We start from the raw sequence: 16,526 nt of genomic DNA, 5'->3' as shown, positions 1-16,526 counted from the left end.
AAATTATATACTACTTGAATAGAGAACTGTCTTAACTGTTTTGATTACACTGACAAGGCACATTGTGGGCATTTAAACTTATTTCAATGGTCATATAACCTTTTCAATTCAGCAAGTTAGTAACTTTATCCTAAACAATATTCTTTATCATGTGTCTCCTTTCTGTCCATGTTCATCAGGTACATACTTTGTTTCTAAAGTGTACTAAAAATCTTAGAAGTTTAAATGAAATTGTCCTTAAAGCATCTAGATAATACAATCCCTGGCATGTAGTAGTGTTACAGATTGTTTCCTTCGTAAAAAATATTACTGATGTAAATTTATATAACACTGATTGACCTCTGAGAACTACTGTTTAATTTTTTTTTACTGTTTAATTTTTATTTCAAAATTCTAGTATGTAGTTATTAATATACCAGCCATTCATTTTAGCATAGATTTAGCTGATTTGAAATAGTATTGGCGTTAAATAAGGCTACTGAGGGATAGTTTCTCTTTAAAGAGGAGGCTTTAGTAAATGAGAAATGTAGTGCCAACAAAGCTAAAAACTAACTATCTTTTGTAGATCCAGATCCAGAGAGCATCGCAGACATAGGTCTCGCTCCATGTCACGGGAACGGAAAAGGAGAACTCGATCCAAATCCCGGGAGAAACGCCATCGCCACAGGTCCCGCTCCAGCAGCCGTAGTCGCAGCCGCAGCCACCAGAGAAGTGGGCACAGTTCTAGAGACAGGAGCAGAGAGCGATCCAGGAGGAGGTACTGAGGTCCATAGGAGGATATGGAACTACCTTTACAGTTTAGACTTGGAATACTGGTGGTTTGAACTTGGCATCTGCTAATTTGTACACATTTGTGTGTGAGTGTATAACATTTTTTTTCCTGAATATATGGGTAGTTCAGAAAGAATATACTTATGAGCAAGAGTAAGAAATTGGAACCAATCTGTGCAGAGGTTATTGCTTTTCTCTGCTTAGTGTGTCTTGGGAAAAAGTACTTTATGGGCAAATAATTTTAGGTACCAGTACTGTTAGAGCTTTTCCAGTATGTATTGGTGAATTAGGGACTCTGAGAAGTCTTTCATTAAGAGTTGTCTGACTTACTGTTTTCTGAACTTCTTTGAGCTGGTGTACTTTTTCAGAGCAGACATTCAGTATATTCTTGTTTATTCTGCACTGTAGATATGCATTGTTATATAGTTAGTTGGGCAGGGCAGGGCAGGTTCAGAATTTTAAAAGAAGTTAGACGTCATTGGCATGAAAATTCAAAACGTGCAAGGAGAGCAGACCCAGGGTGAGGTATGTTTTAAGGACTTGAATATCTAATCAGGACAAAGGATTAGAATGTGGTGGAGCCTTAAGCACTCATGGTCTGTATAGACCAAGCTCCCCAAACTTCTCAGGTCCCATTATGGCCCTTAAGCCAGGTCATTTCTATGGAACAGAAACATTTTTTGAGTGCCTAGTATCTACTAATCTTAAGTTTTCTGTGGATTACTCCACATAAAGTTCGTGATAAATTTTTAACAGCTTTCTGCAGATTTTGTTTTTTTTCCCCCTCAGCTAGCCTTTCCCTGAAACTGCTCACAAACTGCGTTGGATATAATAGGCTCTTTTATTTATTCCTTATATTCTTGCCTTGTTCCAAGTAGGTTCCCTCCCCCACCCCCAGCTTTACTGAGGCATAATTGACAAAGTAAGTTGTAAGACATGGAAAGTGCGCATTGTGGTAATTTGCTCTACATAGACATTGTGAAAGGATTCCTTCCATCTAGTTAATTAACACCTCCATCACCTCACATATATTTTTATTGTTTTTGGAGAACATTTAAGTTCCACTCTTAGAAAACCAAGTAGTTCTTCAGGAGACTTTAAATCAGTAATAATTGTATACCTTCTACTGTATTAAAAAATAAGTATAATGTAGTTGAGCAGCTTTAGTCGAGTGAGTTAGGACACAGGACTAATAACATCTTTGATAATAATGAGCACTGACAAAGTGCTAAACTGGATATCAGAGTAAATAATACAGGAGATTAGGTGAGGGAAGTACCAGAGTAACAACAACAACAACAAAAACGGCTTCAGGGAATAGCCTAAAACCTAGAGTGGGTATAATCCAATTGATAAAACCAGGTAGGAAAAATATTCTGGGTATTATAGGCAAATGCAGAGAATGAGCAGGGAATTGATGAGGGCAGAGCTCCGCATGGTGTGAATTCTAGGCCACTTATCTCATTCTTAAAACTAGGCACACAGTACAGTGTCCAGAAAAATACATTTAAAACAATTCTTCAGGAATCTTACCTGCACTGTAAATTTTAAGAATCATTTTGCTGGTTGATAGGTCTAGATAATTTCTCTTGTCAGCTTGGCTACCTGTCATTTTTTCTGATGTCTCTGAACTCTTAAATGTCATTTTTGGTGGTAAGGATGGAGAGATGGGCATGAAGTCTCCTCTTCTGGGACCTAGTCCCTAAGGTTTCCTCTGTTAATCAAGACATATAGGAAATTTTTCCACCATACCGCCTGACACCCCTCATCTAGTATTTTCAGCATGTTAATAAAGAGGATTATTTTTGTAAAATTATTCTGTTCCCAAGAGCACTTCTAATCTTGATACTCAAATTACTTTTTCAAAGCAGTATTTTGTTTTTTGCCAAAAATTAGCAGACAATTGCTACTACCATCTACAGTTACTGTATAAAAGAGAATATAAAGTTATTCCTACATAGTAGTTGAGTTTAAATTTCAAGGTAAGCCCCAGTTAAAGGTCTTTTATAACTTGCCGTTCTCCTGCTCCAACTGTGAGATACTGGTCTCCAATGTAAGTAGATTCTCCTTGTGGCCTTTCCGGGTAACAGTTACCCTTGGTAAATGAGGACCGTTTGCATTTTTCTGCTGCGTTCAGACACATACAATGCAGACTTCAGAGTCAGACTACTTGGATGAAAGTGGCCTTGGCCAAATTATCTAATTAGCCCTCCTGTCTTTCCTTATCTACTTAGTAGAAGGGTGCCTGCTTTGTCAGGATTATTGATAGTTTGAGTGAAATACTGAGTGAAAACTGCTTCTGTAATAAGGACACTGTAATCTCTGGCAGAATACTAGTTGATACTTAGTTTGTTCTTATTTCTCTGGGACTTACCAGCAATGCGTGTCCTTATTCTTAGGCATCATCTCAGTCGTCTCTCTTCATATTCCATTCCTACAAAGACATGGATAGGAATGTGCACTGTATGAGTTAACACATTATTTTTAAATTAAGCTTATTAAAACCTTAATTAAGTAGAATGCCAGAAATTGACATTTAATTTTGGTTTAATCCTTTTTAACTGTATATCTAAAACTGGGTAGTAGGGTAGTACTTTTTCCCCTGCCTTAGAAGTTGAAAGTATTACTTAATCAGACCTCAGATCCTAATTCTGAATGTGGGTTAAGTGAGAGAATTATGTAAAAGTACCATGTCACCCGTGAAGAACCAAATAAATGTAATATGTTACTGATTTATTCTAGATGTTGAAGGTATAGAAGATTCCATATTAATTCTGATCCCCTAATGTCCTTTGGGTTTCCTTTTGATTGAATCTCTGGTATGAGCTTATTACCTTTCTTCTTGACTTGGGTATGGGAATGGAAAGGTGGTATTAAACAGTTACAGTTAATCAAGGTTTATTACAGTGTGATCATCTTTTTCTGTATCTTTTTCTGTCGGTGGAATGAGCTAACTCCGTAGGAATAAAGCAGAGTTTTAAATAATAAATGGTTGCTCAAAGCCATATCATTGAGTAGTTCTCTTACCTGAGTGTTGGCAAACTTGCCTGCAGGCCACATGTGGCTCCACAGCCTGTTTTTATACAGCCAGGGAGCTATGGATGATGGTTTTTATATTAAGGGGTTGACAAAAAGAAAAGGAAGAGTATCCCACACTCACACGACCTGCAACACCTAAAATATTTATCCCTCTGGGCAGACAGCAAAGAGGAAAGGGTTCCTGACCCCTGTCCTAAGACTGATTTCCATCTTGAGTGGGAATCTACATTCTATTGTATATTCTTAAAGCATTGGATAACATCTTTAAGGTATTGTCTATATATTATTTTTATATTAAATATGTTTGCTATGAACTGGAGAAGCTTTAGGGTTGCCTCGAAGATAGATAGATAATGAGAATGTCCTGTAAATCATTTTGGCTTATGGTTTTTGACCCTTAGCTATTTGTCTTCATCCATCTCCTTGTTTTAGTACCCTTGTCAAATACAGTAGTGCTCTTTTCTTGGATGCATTCTGTATATCTTCAGCTAATCAGTACCTTAATATTTATCCGATTCTTTCATTTGGATTTTGGGTTTCCCAACACATTTTGCTCCTCAAATTAATATTTTTCAGATCCTCAAAAGAGAGATTCAGAGAACAAGACTTAGCATCACGTGACAGAGACAGGAATTCAAGAGACAGATCACCTCGTGACAGAGATCGAAAAGATAAGAAGCGGTCCTATGAGAGCGCTAATGGCAGATCAGAAGACAGGAGGAGCTCTGAAGAGCGCGAAGCAGGGGAGATATAATTAGCTGTGTACATATCCTCAATCCTTAAGCTTCCTCTGGAGTTACATACTATTGTTTAGTTTACAGCTGTTCAGGGTGACACAGTGAGCAGTTCCAGACACCGATCCAGCTAGGCTAGGTGTATAGCATCTAACTTGATCTGAACTTGTTTTCTTTGATGAAGCCTAAAACTACATCCATAGTTTCTGGTGAACTTGTAATACACTTCTGAAAGTACAGTTTTATATAATAAGTTGCTGATGTCTTTATTCTTTCTAGTAGGAGTGATAGTGAATGAATTGTGTTACTTGCCTTGGGATTTTTTGAACATTTGTAAAATGCTGTCTTCCTTTCTTGTCCAAAAAACAGAAACTTTGGGAATTTCTTGTTAATCCTTCTTCCTTTGACTCCGTATCCCCTGATACCTCTACCCTCTAACTGTAAGAGAAAGGGGTGCAGGGAAGCAATATAACTTCTGTTCTAAGGTTCTATTCCCATTATTAATTACTAGCTGATTACAGTTCAGAACATTTATACTGGAATGTGTGCTGGAGAAATTTAAAGTACCGGGAGTTTTGTTTGTCTAACGGTGCCTATTTTAGAGTGGGAGGTTGAACAGCTGTTGCATTACATGCTTTGCTTTTTTATTGAAATTTTGAAATCAAACATGTCTTGATTTTTCTGTTCTATTGAATAGCTATGTTCAGGATGTTTTGAGATGGGGGGTGGGGGCAGGGACTCTTTCATAAGCACTTCTTGTTTTATTTTGTGTGTGTGGAGTATAAAGATTACACCCTTATTGTAAAAAATAATAAAATGAAAATCACCACCACCATTAAACTGTAACTTGTCTAGTAAATTGTCACTAGAACTACTTGCTGTAGCCATTTCTATTCTGTTACTAATAGTGCCTTACTGTGCAAGGCACCAAAGGAAATAAATATATACTTACAGATGCAAGATGAATTGTTGCTCCACCTGGGCCCTTGCTGGCTGTATTCCAGCTACTTCAGGACTGTCTGTAACAACCGCTGTAGAGAAGGACCAGACCTGCAGAAGAAATTGAGTTTATTTGTTTTTTCTTCACATTGAGCAAATTGAAATAAAAACATGGTGTAACCAGTGTAATGAGACTAACGATTTCTGCATTGAAAAGCTATATACCCACTCGTGTTTAAACAGTAGTTAAAACTTGAGATTCTTGAAAAACAAGAATATAATGAAATAAGGGTCTGTGAGTGAGTATAGTTAAGAGCCTTTCAAGGACTATTTCTATCTTTAGTTCCGTAAGTTTTAACAAATTTGATGTGACAGGAATGTAAGCCTCAGAAACTGAAACTAATCATTTTAAGTGACATCAGATTTACATCTAAAGGGGACAAACCTCACGTTCCCAGCTTACCAAGTTGTGCCTCATTAAATGAGGTTTTCCTGCCATATTTGGTTCCACACATTCAGTTCATACAGTTTTATCGGAGACCCAGCTGCATCAGTACCCATTTATTTTTGGTTGCTCAGAAATTGTTATCTACTTTGTTCCTAGTGGTCTGTGCTGTTCTCTTCAATCCTTAAAAGCACTTTAGACTTAGTACCTTAGGGTGTGGAATGAGGTCCAAAAGGTTAAGCTGGTAGGTGCAAGGAAGACTGTCTGGAACCTGACCCACCATAGTGATATATGTGGAGTTAAATACCATATATATTTAAGTGGCCACCAACAAACAGGTCAGCAATAGCCAGTGAAGGACATCATCATCATCCAGGGGCTGGGCCCATGGCGGGTCACCTCACCTGCATGTTCCTGAACTGAATAACCCTATTTTAGTAGTAGTAGTTTTTTTTTGCAGTACGCGGCCCTCTCACTGTTGAGGCCTCTCCCGCTGCGGAGCACAGGCTCCAGACACGCAGGCTCAGCGGCCATGGCTCACGGGCCCAGCCGCTCCGCGGCATGTGGGATCTTCCCAGACCGGGGCACGAACCCGTGTCCCCTGCATCGGCAGGCGGACTCTCAATCACTGTGCCACCAGGGAAGCCCTGAATAACCCCATTTTAAAAGATCCTTTTAGAACAATTCTGTGGCTTAGATACTGCTAGTATTTGTGTTTGTTTTTAACTTATTTATTTGGCTGCATTGCGTCTTCGATGCTGTGCACGGGCTTTCTCTAGTTGTGGCAAGCAGGGCCTATTCTTCGTTGCAGTGCACAGGCTTCTCATTGCAGTGGCTTCTCTTATTGCAGAGCACAGGCTCTAGGCACGCAGGCTTCAGTAGTTGTGGCTTGTGGGCTCTAGAGCTCAGGAGTTGTGGCGCACGGGCTTAGTTGCTCTGCGGCATGTGGGATATTCCTGGAGCAGGGCTCCAACCCGTGTCCCCTGCACTGGCAGGTGGATTCTTAACCACTGCGCCACCAGGGAAGTCCCACTGCTAGTATTTGGACTTCAGAGTAAATGTACATTTTTGATAGTCATCCTTGAGCCAGGGTAACCATTCTGAGTTAGAATAACCCTAAAGTCTCTCTCATACACAATTTGGTATTTTTTTTGTTATCTTTAGAGTAAGTTTAGTCACATTTACAAGAACACTTGATCCTCTGGGGATGTTATGCTAAGTATTTTCCTTCAATAAGACCCTCATTTTAGGGACTTATGGTGACGCAGTGGATAACAATTGGCCTGCCAATGCAGGGGACACAGGTTTGATTCCTGGTCCGGGAAGATCCCACATGCCGAGGAGCAGCTAAGCCCGTGCGCCACAACTACTGAGCCTGCGTGCCACAACTACTGAGCCCGCCTGCCACAACTACTGAAGCCCACATGCTTAGAGCCTGTGCACCGCAACAAGAGAAGCCACCACAAGGAGAACCCTGTGCACTGCAACAAAGAATAGCCCCCGCTCTCCAAAACTAGAGGAAGGCTGCATGCAGCAACAAAGACCCAACACAGCCAAAAATTTAAAAAAAAAAAAATTCAATTTTATTTAAGACCCTCATTTTACTGTCAGCAAGCATTTTCTCCAAAGCTGCATTGCTGAGCTGTATCAACAGTATCAACTCAAGAGAAAAAACCCTCCATTTGTAAGGAGACTTGTTTTTTCCCCAGTAAGACTTTCTTACCTTTATGATAAAAAGTTAAACCTTAGTTTTAGGGTTGATTTATCAAGTTCCTGGTATTTTTAGCCTCCAAGTTCAAGAGCCTACTTTCATATACAATTTCATAACAGCTTTCAACATTAGCCCTTTGAGCCAGAGCCCAGCATGCATTACAGTTTTGTCATTCAAGGTAGTAATTTGTCATTCATTGTGGCAAATGTAATTTGTCATTCAGTATGGTACCTTTTCAAAAGGGTAGTGTTAGGTAACAGCCCATCACTAAGTTTTTATAAACAAATGTTGGTGATAGTTTAAAATCGTAAGTACTTACAGGGTTTAACATTAAAGATCCAAGTAAATATTACATAATAAAAGTATGCACATTTAAGGTAGATACTCAACTAAGAACAGGTACAGCTATGCAGATTGTTAAGCCATTGAAACATACCCCTCAGTTGGTAATTAGCTGCTGCCCTGAGCTTCCTGCGTGCCTCCCTTGCCCCCAAACCATCCTCGCATCTCTTAGGTTTAGGTCTGGTGCAGCTGAGAATCTTCAGAACCTTGATCCGGCACAATATGCTATACTGATACTTTGGGGGGAAATTTCTTGTCTGTTTTTCCTATCTGGAAAAAAGCTATTTACATCCATTATTCATTATACCTTGACTACTGGTATTCAGATTTTCCCAGGGCATAAATAATGCAATAAATACTAAGTTGTTCTTTCTTTTCATTACCTGTTGCAATTTGAAAAGAAAAAAATCTCACCTTCAGCAGAGTTGGGAAAGGCAGGAGAGGGCTGAGAACAGGGGTTTGATGGCAGAGGCAGACTGGGGGTGGCTAGGCATGGGACTACCAGTAGAGTGGTGCTGGGGCCACAGGTGAGCAGGGCTCTGTGAGGTACTGGGGGCAGCAGATGTTTCAGAACTGTGAGGTGTACCTACATGTTCTCCAAGTACCAGCAGAAGGCAGGATGTCAGAGGTTTGGGGTCTACAAGCACACCTAGGGTCAGACCAAACTACGTGCCAGCATGGCAGGGTTCCGGCTGAAAGTGAGGCATTCAGACGCACAGAACTGGGCTCTCAGTCAAGGATCCAGCAAGGTGAGGCCACATAGGAAGTGCCGGCACCAGAACCTGCAGACGATGCTCTAGGAGAGGCTCCTAGGGTCCCAAACACAATGCACTCCTTTACCTGGATACTGTTGGGTGCTTGTAACACAAGATCCAACTCAAACAGCCTTACACAAGGAAGGGTCTGTTGGCTCACATGATTGAGTTCCATGTGACACCTTCATTCTCAGGTTAGCACAGAGCCAGATATCCAGATGAAGAGAAACTGTTAGCAAACCAGGTTCATCTTGCCTGACATTCAAGGAACTGAAACGCTGAGATTCCAAGATTTGAGACAAAGAGAGGATGTCTTTGCAAGTTAGCCGAGGTAGGAGATGGGAGAACCGATCTCAAGCCTGCCTCCCCGAAGGCAAGGGGCTCTCAGGGTAGTGATGGGATGATGAATAAAGAAGCAGGGTGGCATGCTCTTGGATTGGGAAAATTAATATTGTTAAAATGGCCATACTACCCAAAGCATTCTGCAGACTTAATGCTATCCCTATCAAATTACCCATAACATCTTCCACAGAACTAGAACAAATAATCCTAAAATTCATATGGAACCATTAAAAGACCAAGAATTGCCAAAGCAATCCTGAAGAAAAAAAAGCAGGAGGTAGGGCTTCCCTGGTGGCGCAGTGGTTGAGAGTCCGCCTGCTGATGCAGGGGACACAGGTTCATGCCCCGGTCCGGGAAGATCCCACATGCCGCGGAGTGGCTGGGTCCGTGAGCCATGGCCGCTGAACCTGTGTGTCCGGAGCCTGTGCTCTGCAATGGGAGAGGCCCGTGTACCACCAAAAAAAAAAAGCAGGAGGCATAACCCTCCCAGACTTCAGACACTACTACAAAGCTACAGTAATCAAAACAGTGTGGTATTGGCGCAAAAGCAGACATGGATCAATGGAACAGAATAGAGCCCAGAAATAAACCCAAACACCTACGGTCAATTAATCTTCGACAAAGGAGGCAAGAATATACAATGGGAAGAAGACAGTCTCCTCAGCAAGTGGTGTTAGGAAAACTGGACAGCCACATGTAAATCAATGAGGTTAGAACACACCCTCTCACCATTACACAAAAATAAACTCAAAATGGCTTAATGACTTAAACAAGACATGACACCATAAAACGCCTAGAAGAGAACATAGGCAAAATATTCTCTGACATAAACCCTACCAGTATTTTTTTAGGTCTCCCAAGGCAATAGCAATAAAACCGAGAATAAAGGAATAGGACCTACTCAAACTTATAAGCTTTTGCACAGCAAAGGAAACCATAAACAAAACGAAAAGACAACCTACAGAATGGGAGAAAATACTTGCAAACAATGTGACCGACAAGGGTTTAATTTCCAAAATACACAAACAAGTCATACAACTCAACAGCAAACAACCCAATTGAAAAATGGGCAGAAAACCTAAATAGACATTTATCCAAAAGAGACATACAGATGGCTAACAGGCACGTGAAAAGATTCTCAACATTGCTAATTATTAGAGAAATACAAATCAAAACTATAATGAGGTATCACCTCACACCAGTCAGAATATCCGTCATTAAAAAGTCGACAAATAACAAATGCTGCAGAAAGTGTGGAGAAAAGAAAAGCCTCCTACACTGTTGGTGGGAATGTAAGCTGTTGCAGCCACTGTGCAAAACAGTATGGAGGTTTCTTAGAAAAATAAAAATAAAATTACCATATGATCCAGCAATCCCACTCCTGGGCATATATCCAGACAAAACTATAATTCAAAAACTACATGCACCCCTATGTTCATAGCAGCACTGTTCACAATAGCCAAGACATGGAAACAACCTAAGTGTCCATGAATGGATAAAGAAGATGTGGTACATACACATACAATGGAATATTACTCAGCCATAAAAAAGAATGAAATAATGCCAATTGCAGTAACATGGATGCAACTAGAGATTATCATACTAAGAGAAGTCAGAGAAAGATGAATACCATCTATCACTTATGTGTGGAATCTAAAATATGACACAAATGAACCTATTTATGAAACAGAAGCACGGACATAGAACACACTTGTGGTTGCCGGGGTGAGGGCGTTGGGGGAGGGATGGAGTGGGAGGTTGGGGTGAGGAGATGTGAGCTTTCTGTTTGGTTTTTCTTTTTGGTTGTGCTGCATGGCTTTTGGGATCTTGGTTCCCCGACCAGGGATCGAACCCAGGCCCCCTGCAGTGGAAGCACCGAGTCCCAACCACTGGACCTCCAGGGAGTTCCCCGTAAGCTTTTATATAGAGAATGAATAAACAACAAGGTCCTACTCTATAGCACAGAGGACTATATTCAATATTGGATGATAAACCATAATGGAAAAGAATATAAAAAATGTACGTGTATAACTTAATCACTGTGCTGTACCGCAGTAATTAACACAACATTGTAAAATCAACTATACTTCAATAAATAAAAGGGGGCGGCTTGAGGTGTGTGGCGTGTGGGGAAAGGTGATTGGGAGAAGGCGCGGGAATCATTCTGCACAGGCGTAACTTAAGCTATAAGCCTCTGTAGTTTGGGAAAGTCACCGAGCCGGCACCCACGCATGCTCAGCTGGAGGGTGGGTGGTCCTAACCAGCCTTAACCGGCTCAGCTGCAGTAGATGCAGTTGAGAGTCCAAGTTCCTGGGAAATAACTCACGCACACATCTTACTGTTCAGGCTACGGGCCTTAGAAAATATGCAAGTATTAAAACAACCTTGATCAGTGAAGGCAGGTGAAGTGGATTTGATTAATCCTCATGCACCGTTTCGGTCCCCCAAATCTTTTGATCATTCCTCAATCTTTTTATAACTTAAAAAAAAATAAAGCATTAAAAAATTTTTAATTTTAATTTTTATTGGCCGCACTGAGTGTGTGGGATCTTAGTTCCCCAAACAGGGATCGAACCCTCGCCCCCAGCAGTGGAATCGCATTTTCTTAACCACTGGACCACCCGGCAAGTCCCTCATTCCTCAATCTTGAGGGAAGAATGGCAATGCCCGCCCTGGATACTTCCTGCTGATAAGGCGTGTAGACCTAACAAGGACTTGAGTAATGAAACTGTTTAGTGCTCATTTGAAAATATTCTCTTGCTCCTGATCAAGTTAACATTTTGATCCCAATAAGCAAATGGCACCTATGTGGCAGCTGTCACAGCATTCATAGGCCCGAGGTTGGTAATCAAAACCAAAAAGATGTACCTTCGCAGGGGTGGGGAGCACACAGAATGCCAGACATATTGATAAACTTCCCACGTCAAGCCAGGGATCTGTGACCTACCTTTACCTATTAGACTGTCTTGATCGTTACCAGTTGGGCTGAAACACTTCGATATTAAATATGGAAGGGACATGGGCTGGGAAAAGTAAGTACGATTGCTACAATATCCTGACCAAGTGGACTCTTGCAGGGGGAAGACACCCAGGATGGTTTTATCTGAGGACACGAGGAGAGGACCAAATTTCAGCTAAGTCAAAAAACAGAGGACGGGAAATTCTGTTGATTAGCCTAACCTGATGCTACATCTGAGGGCTTTTTATCCTAAGAATCAGTGAAGGTAGGGGGTGGTTGAAAAATTGATGACAGGCATAACCAAGGGGTCAGCAGGGTCAAATACAAAAAAAGGTTTTGGGTGACATAGGCAACAGGTAGAGAGGTTACCTGCTTTTGCCAGTCTGAGAAAGCCTAATCATTGAATTGTCCTTCCAAGCCTGGGAGGTCAAAATACCGAGGAGACAAAAGAAATCATTCTGGTAACCTAACACGTTATTTAAGTAACTTGCCTTCTGAAGAATTTTACTTAACCAAAGCCAACACTGCAGCAGTCCTGTTCACCTTATTTTCTTTCTCACAGCTTAAGCTCTGCTAGGGGTTCACTTGCCCACTCGGAGAAGTCAGTGTCGGGAGTCCGGAACCAGCTGAGGTTTGGATGAGGATCCGGGGTGCGGCTTCCCTTCTGCAGCACAGTCTCTATTTCCCGTCACGTCCCTCAGGAGGTCCCGTCCATTGAGGACTGAGCCGGTCCACCGGATGTTTATCCTCTCAAGATTTCAGTCTAGAGGTTCATCGTCTCCTCCTTTAAGAGATCCCTAAAGGGGTTTTGCTACGAGTCCAAAGTTGGGGATCCAAATGCAGCAGAACCCAGACACTCCCAGGAGTCCTGTAATTAAATTGTCTCCTGGTAGTAGGAGCTGCAACCCTGGCTGCAGCTTCCCTTCCATCAGGGAGCAAGGCTCTCTGTCCACGTGAGAGTTCAAAACCCAGATGTTTAACAGAGGGCTGAGAAGTCTATGCCTTTTTCTTGGACACCTTATAGCCTCGTTCGACCAACAAGTTCATAGCCAAAACCGTATTTTGGTCTGAGATGTCCTTTGTCTTACTAGCAATCAAAGATCGTCCACATACTGGAGCAGGGCTCCCTCGTTTAGTTGAAGTTCCCTCAACTCTTTTGCCCGGATTTCTCCAAATATTGTGGGCAAATTTTTAAATCACCTTCTGCAGTGTCCCTTTGGGAATGGCTGTAGGCTATCCTTTTGGGGGTTGGAACAATAAAGCCTGCAACGTGCAAGCCTGCTCTGGTGGTACTTTCATGTCCATTTGTCCAGGTGCAAAGATAACCCTGGTATTTAGTAAGTCTCGTATAGAAAGCTGCCTCAGGAAATTCCCTGGTGGTCCAGAGGTTAGGTCCTTGGCGCTTTCACTGCCAAGGGCCAGGGTTCACTCCCTGATTGGGGAACTAAAATCCTGCAAACCATGCGACCAAAACAACAACAACAACATAGAAAGCTGCTTCAGATGAGGCTTCCCCATCTGACAGTCTAGCAGCTGGAGACCAGGCTTTTTCAAGTTTTCTCCAGACACCTCACTTAAAAACACAGTCTCAAAAGAAAGTTTAGAAAGCTGGATATTTAAAACAGAGTAAGTGGGGGACTTCCCTGGTGGCACAGTGGTTAAGAATCCACCTGCCAATACAGGGGACATGGGTTCGATCCCTGGTCCGGGAAGATCCCACGTGTTGCACAGCAACTAAGCCCCTGTGCCACAACTACTGAGCCTGCGCTCTAGGGCCTGCGTGCTGCAACTGCTGAGCCCCTGTGCTGCAACAACCGAAGCCCACGCACCTAGAGCCCGTGCTCCGCAGCAAGAGAAGCCACCGCAATGAGAAGCCCGCGCACCGCAACGAAGAGTAGCCCCGGCTCACGACATCTAGAGAAAGCCCACGCATGGCAATGAAGACCCCATGCAGCCAAATATAATAGTAAAACAGTAAGTGACCCCCGTATTGATCAGAAAGTCCACAAGTTGATTTCTTACTGTCCTAGTCGTGGGGGGTTCTCTATGCGAGATACTGATGGACTTGGCAGGATTAAGGGGAGCCCCTGGGTCCCTATCGTTCTCAGCTCAGCCATCTGATGTGCCACTTGTTTACCTTCTTCCAGAATCTTCCTTAGGATGGCGCAGTCTCTCTTCCAGGGTCCCTCCTGTTTGCAGTATTCACGGTGGCAGAAATCCCACTACTGATTGCCCAGTTCGAGTAGAAGCTCGGGGCCTCCTACCTTTTGCCAAGTCCCTCGTAGGGTCCTCAGCTTGGTCCGGCTCTTCCCTGTGTAAGGCAGCCGCCAGCAGAGTGGCCTGTTGTTTCATTCTCTTGCTCCCTTTTCTCCTGAGCCTGGTCCCTGCCGTTGGAAACTGAAGGCAATCTCAACAGGTTGAGACTCGGCGTTCCAAGAGCACCTTCTGTTTCTTCTGTATATGGCGGGGCGGGGGGAACCTGACCAATAAAAGTCATATTAACCATATTTAAATTCTCTGGGGCCTCAGAGTCTGTATCTGTATAATGCCGCTAAGCTTTAGAGACCCTTACTAGAAACTCTGAAAGAGCCTCATCTGGGTTGCCTTTTACCTCTTGTACTTTATTAAAGCTGCTTTGGGCATCCCTCTTTGAAATCCCGCAAGAATACAATCTCAATCATACTCGAGTTTTGGCCTATGCCCGACATTCACATCCCAATGAGGATCCCCTGTTGATAGAGCCACGCTCCCAGCATCCCCTACCGCCTGCCAGGGGCGTCTACATGAAGCACATCTGCCTCCTCCCGAGCTTTATCCAGCACCATTCTATGTTCTTCTGAAGTGAGAAGGGTATTTAATAAATTTTGAACATCTGCCCAGGTCAGGTTTGGAGTTTAAAAAAAAAAAGGATGAGAAAAGGTACTTCCATTCTCTTCGGGTCATCTCTGTAAGTTAGCATAGTGTTCTTACAATTAAATAAATCTGAAGTTGAAAGTGGGAGTGGACCCAGATCAACCCCATCGGCTGCCCGGTCTCAGCATTCACACCCCCAGTGGGCACTTGCCTTGCTGGATGTTGCCCCACCAGAGTCTGGGCAGCTCCCTGGCCAAATCCAGCAGCAGGTATGAGAAGGGGGAGCTCACTCCTATTTCTCGACCCTCAGAGACCAGAGGGGCCCAAGCCGGAGGCTGTGGCTCAGACAGTGGAAACGAAAGGGCAACAGCCCCCATGACATAGGGTCAATGGCAAATCATCCTCCTTTGAAATAGCATGAAGCAAAACAGGTTTCCTTCCTTCCCTTCCTGTTGGACCATAACCTTACATCTTCTTTGCGTAGGTTCATTCTGATACAAACATTGTATCTAAAGGTACTTCATCCCATGTTTTTTCTCATTTACAAAATGAATCTAGTTGCAGAATTATATTGTAAATTCAGGATCCACTTACAGGCCATTTTGCTCAGGAGACTAAGGATATTATGGCCATGCAGTGTTACCAAAAAAAATACCATCACTTTCTTTTCCATGGATTCATAACTGAACGTCTCCCAATTTTGGAAAATACAGCCTAGAGGGCTGCAAGGGGGAACTGAATTAACCTTTCCCATTTTGAAGGGGCTTTGCTTCCAGGTGGTCACAATAATGAAGTCTTTCTAAGGGTCCTTGCCACCATCACCAAGCTCAATCCCCAGCAGTCAAAGTTTAACAACGGAAACAATCAGACACAGAGGGACACAAACAAGACCAACGACAAAAACCCCGGGCCTCTAACCCAGGTAGAGTAACTCAGCACCTGTAACCTTTTATATTGTCGGCCAGAATCCCTCCAGGTAGGCAGGCCCCCAGCCCACGATCTGGTCAGGATTATCGGACAATTTAAGCACAGTTGGATTTCTTTAACGTAGTTACTCACCCACAAGATGTCTTCCAAACCCAAAACCGTCTGCTTCAAAATGAAATGTCGGTGGCACCTGGCAGGGGAAATTTGGGGACGGTCGTGGAACAAATGGACCAGGCAGCTGCTTGGACCTTTCCACGTGCTCTCTGTACCAGCAAGGGGCCAAAAAGCCCCAAGCAAAAGGTCCATCTGAACTTCCCCTCCTGCCCGGCTCGCCGAATTTTACCCAACCAGGTTTATCGTGCCCGTCGCACAGCAAACCAAACGCTGAGACGCCAAAGTTTGGGGCAAAGAGTGGGTTTATTCCAGCCGAGAGGGGAGAGAGAGAGAGAGGAGAAAGAGAGAGAGAAGAGAGAGAGAGAGAGAGTGGGGGGGGGAGAGAGGGGGAGAGAGAGAGAAAGAGTGGGAAGAGGGAGCGAGAGAGAGAGAGAAGAGAGAGAGGAGAGAGAGAGAGAGAAGAGGGGAGAGAGAGAGAGAAGAGGGGAGAGAGGGGAGGGGAGAGAGAGAGAGAAGAGGGGAGAGAGGGGAGGGGAGAGAGAGAGAAGAGGGGAGGGGAGAGAAGAGGAGAGGAGAGAGAGAGAGAAGAGGAGAG

General features: G+C 43.1%; 1 protein-coding gene and 1 long non-coding RNA gene across 18 annotated transcripts in view; one reads left to right on the top strand and one right to left on the bottom strand.

Annotated features, from left to right (window-relative positions):
* LUC7L2 (LUC7 like 2, pre-mRNA splicing factor) overlaps positions 1-5,668 on the top strand; it is a 70,429-nt gene extending 64,761 nt beyond the window's left edge. For 16 of the 17 annotated variants that reach the window (XM_060305242.2, XM_060305241.1, XM_060305245.2 and 13 more), the window contains 2 exons: positions 566-757; positions 4,387-5,668. In XM_060305242.2, the coding sequence (XP_060161225.1) occupies positions 566-757; positions 4,387-4,564 (370 nt within the window). In that variant the 3' untranslated portion in view covers positions 4,565-5,668. Of the gene's footprint in view, positions 1-565; positions 858-4,386 lie in introns of all 17 variants that reach the window. The other variant, XR_009565250.1, reaches the window with a different exon arrangement.
* LOC132597861 (uncharacterized) lies at positions 5,279-16,275 on the bottom strand. Its single transcript, XR_009565251.1, has 3 exons — positions 15,950-16,275; positions 14,302-14,516; positions 5,279-5,594 (listed from the first exon to the last, which is right to left on the bottom strand). It is a non-coding gene; the product is annotated as an uncharacterized lncRNA (long non-coding RNA).
* Between the last annotated feature and the right edge of the window lie 251 nt (positions 16,276-16,526).

This window comes from Globicephala melas, chromosome 9, assembly GCF_963455315.2.
Source record: "Globicephala melas chromosome 9, mGloMel1.2, whole genome shotgun sequence".
Classification (NCBI taxonomy): Eukaryota; Metazoa; Chordata; class Mammalia; order Artiodactyla; family Delphinidae; genus Globicephala; species Globicephala melas.
Note: the sequence above shows the minus strand (reverse complement) of the source record. Positions and strands in the feature narration are given on the sequence as shown.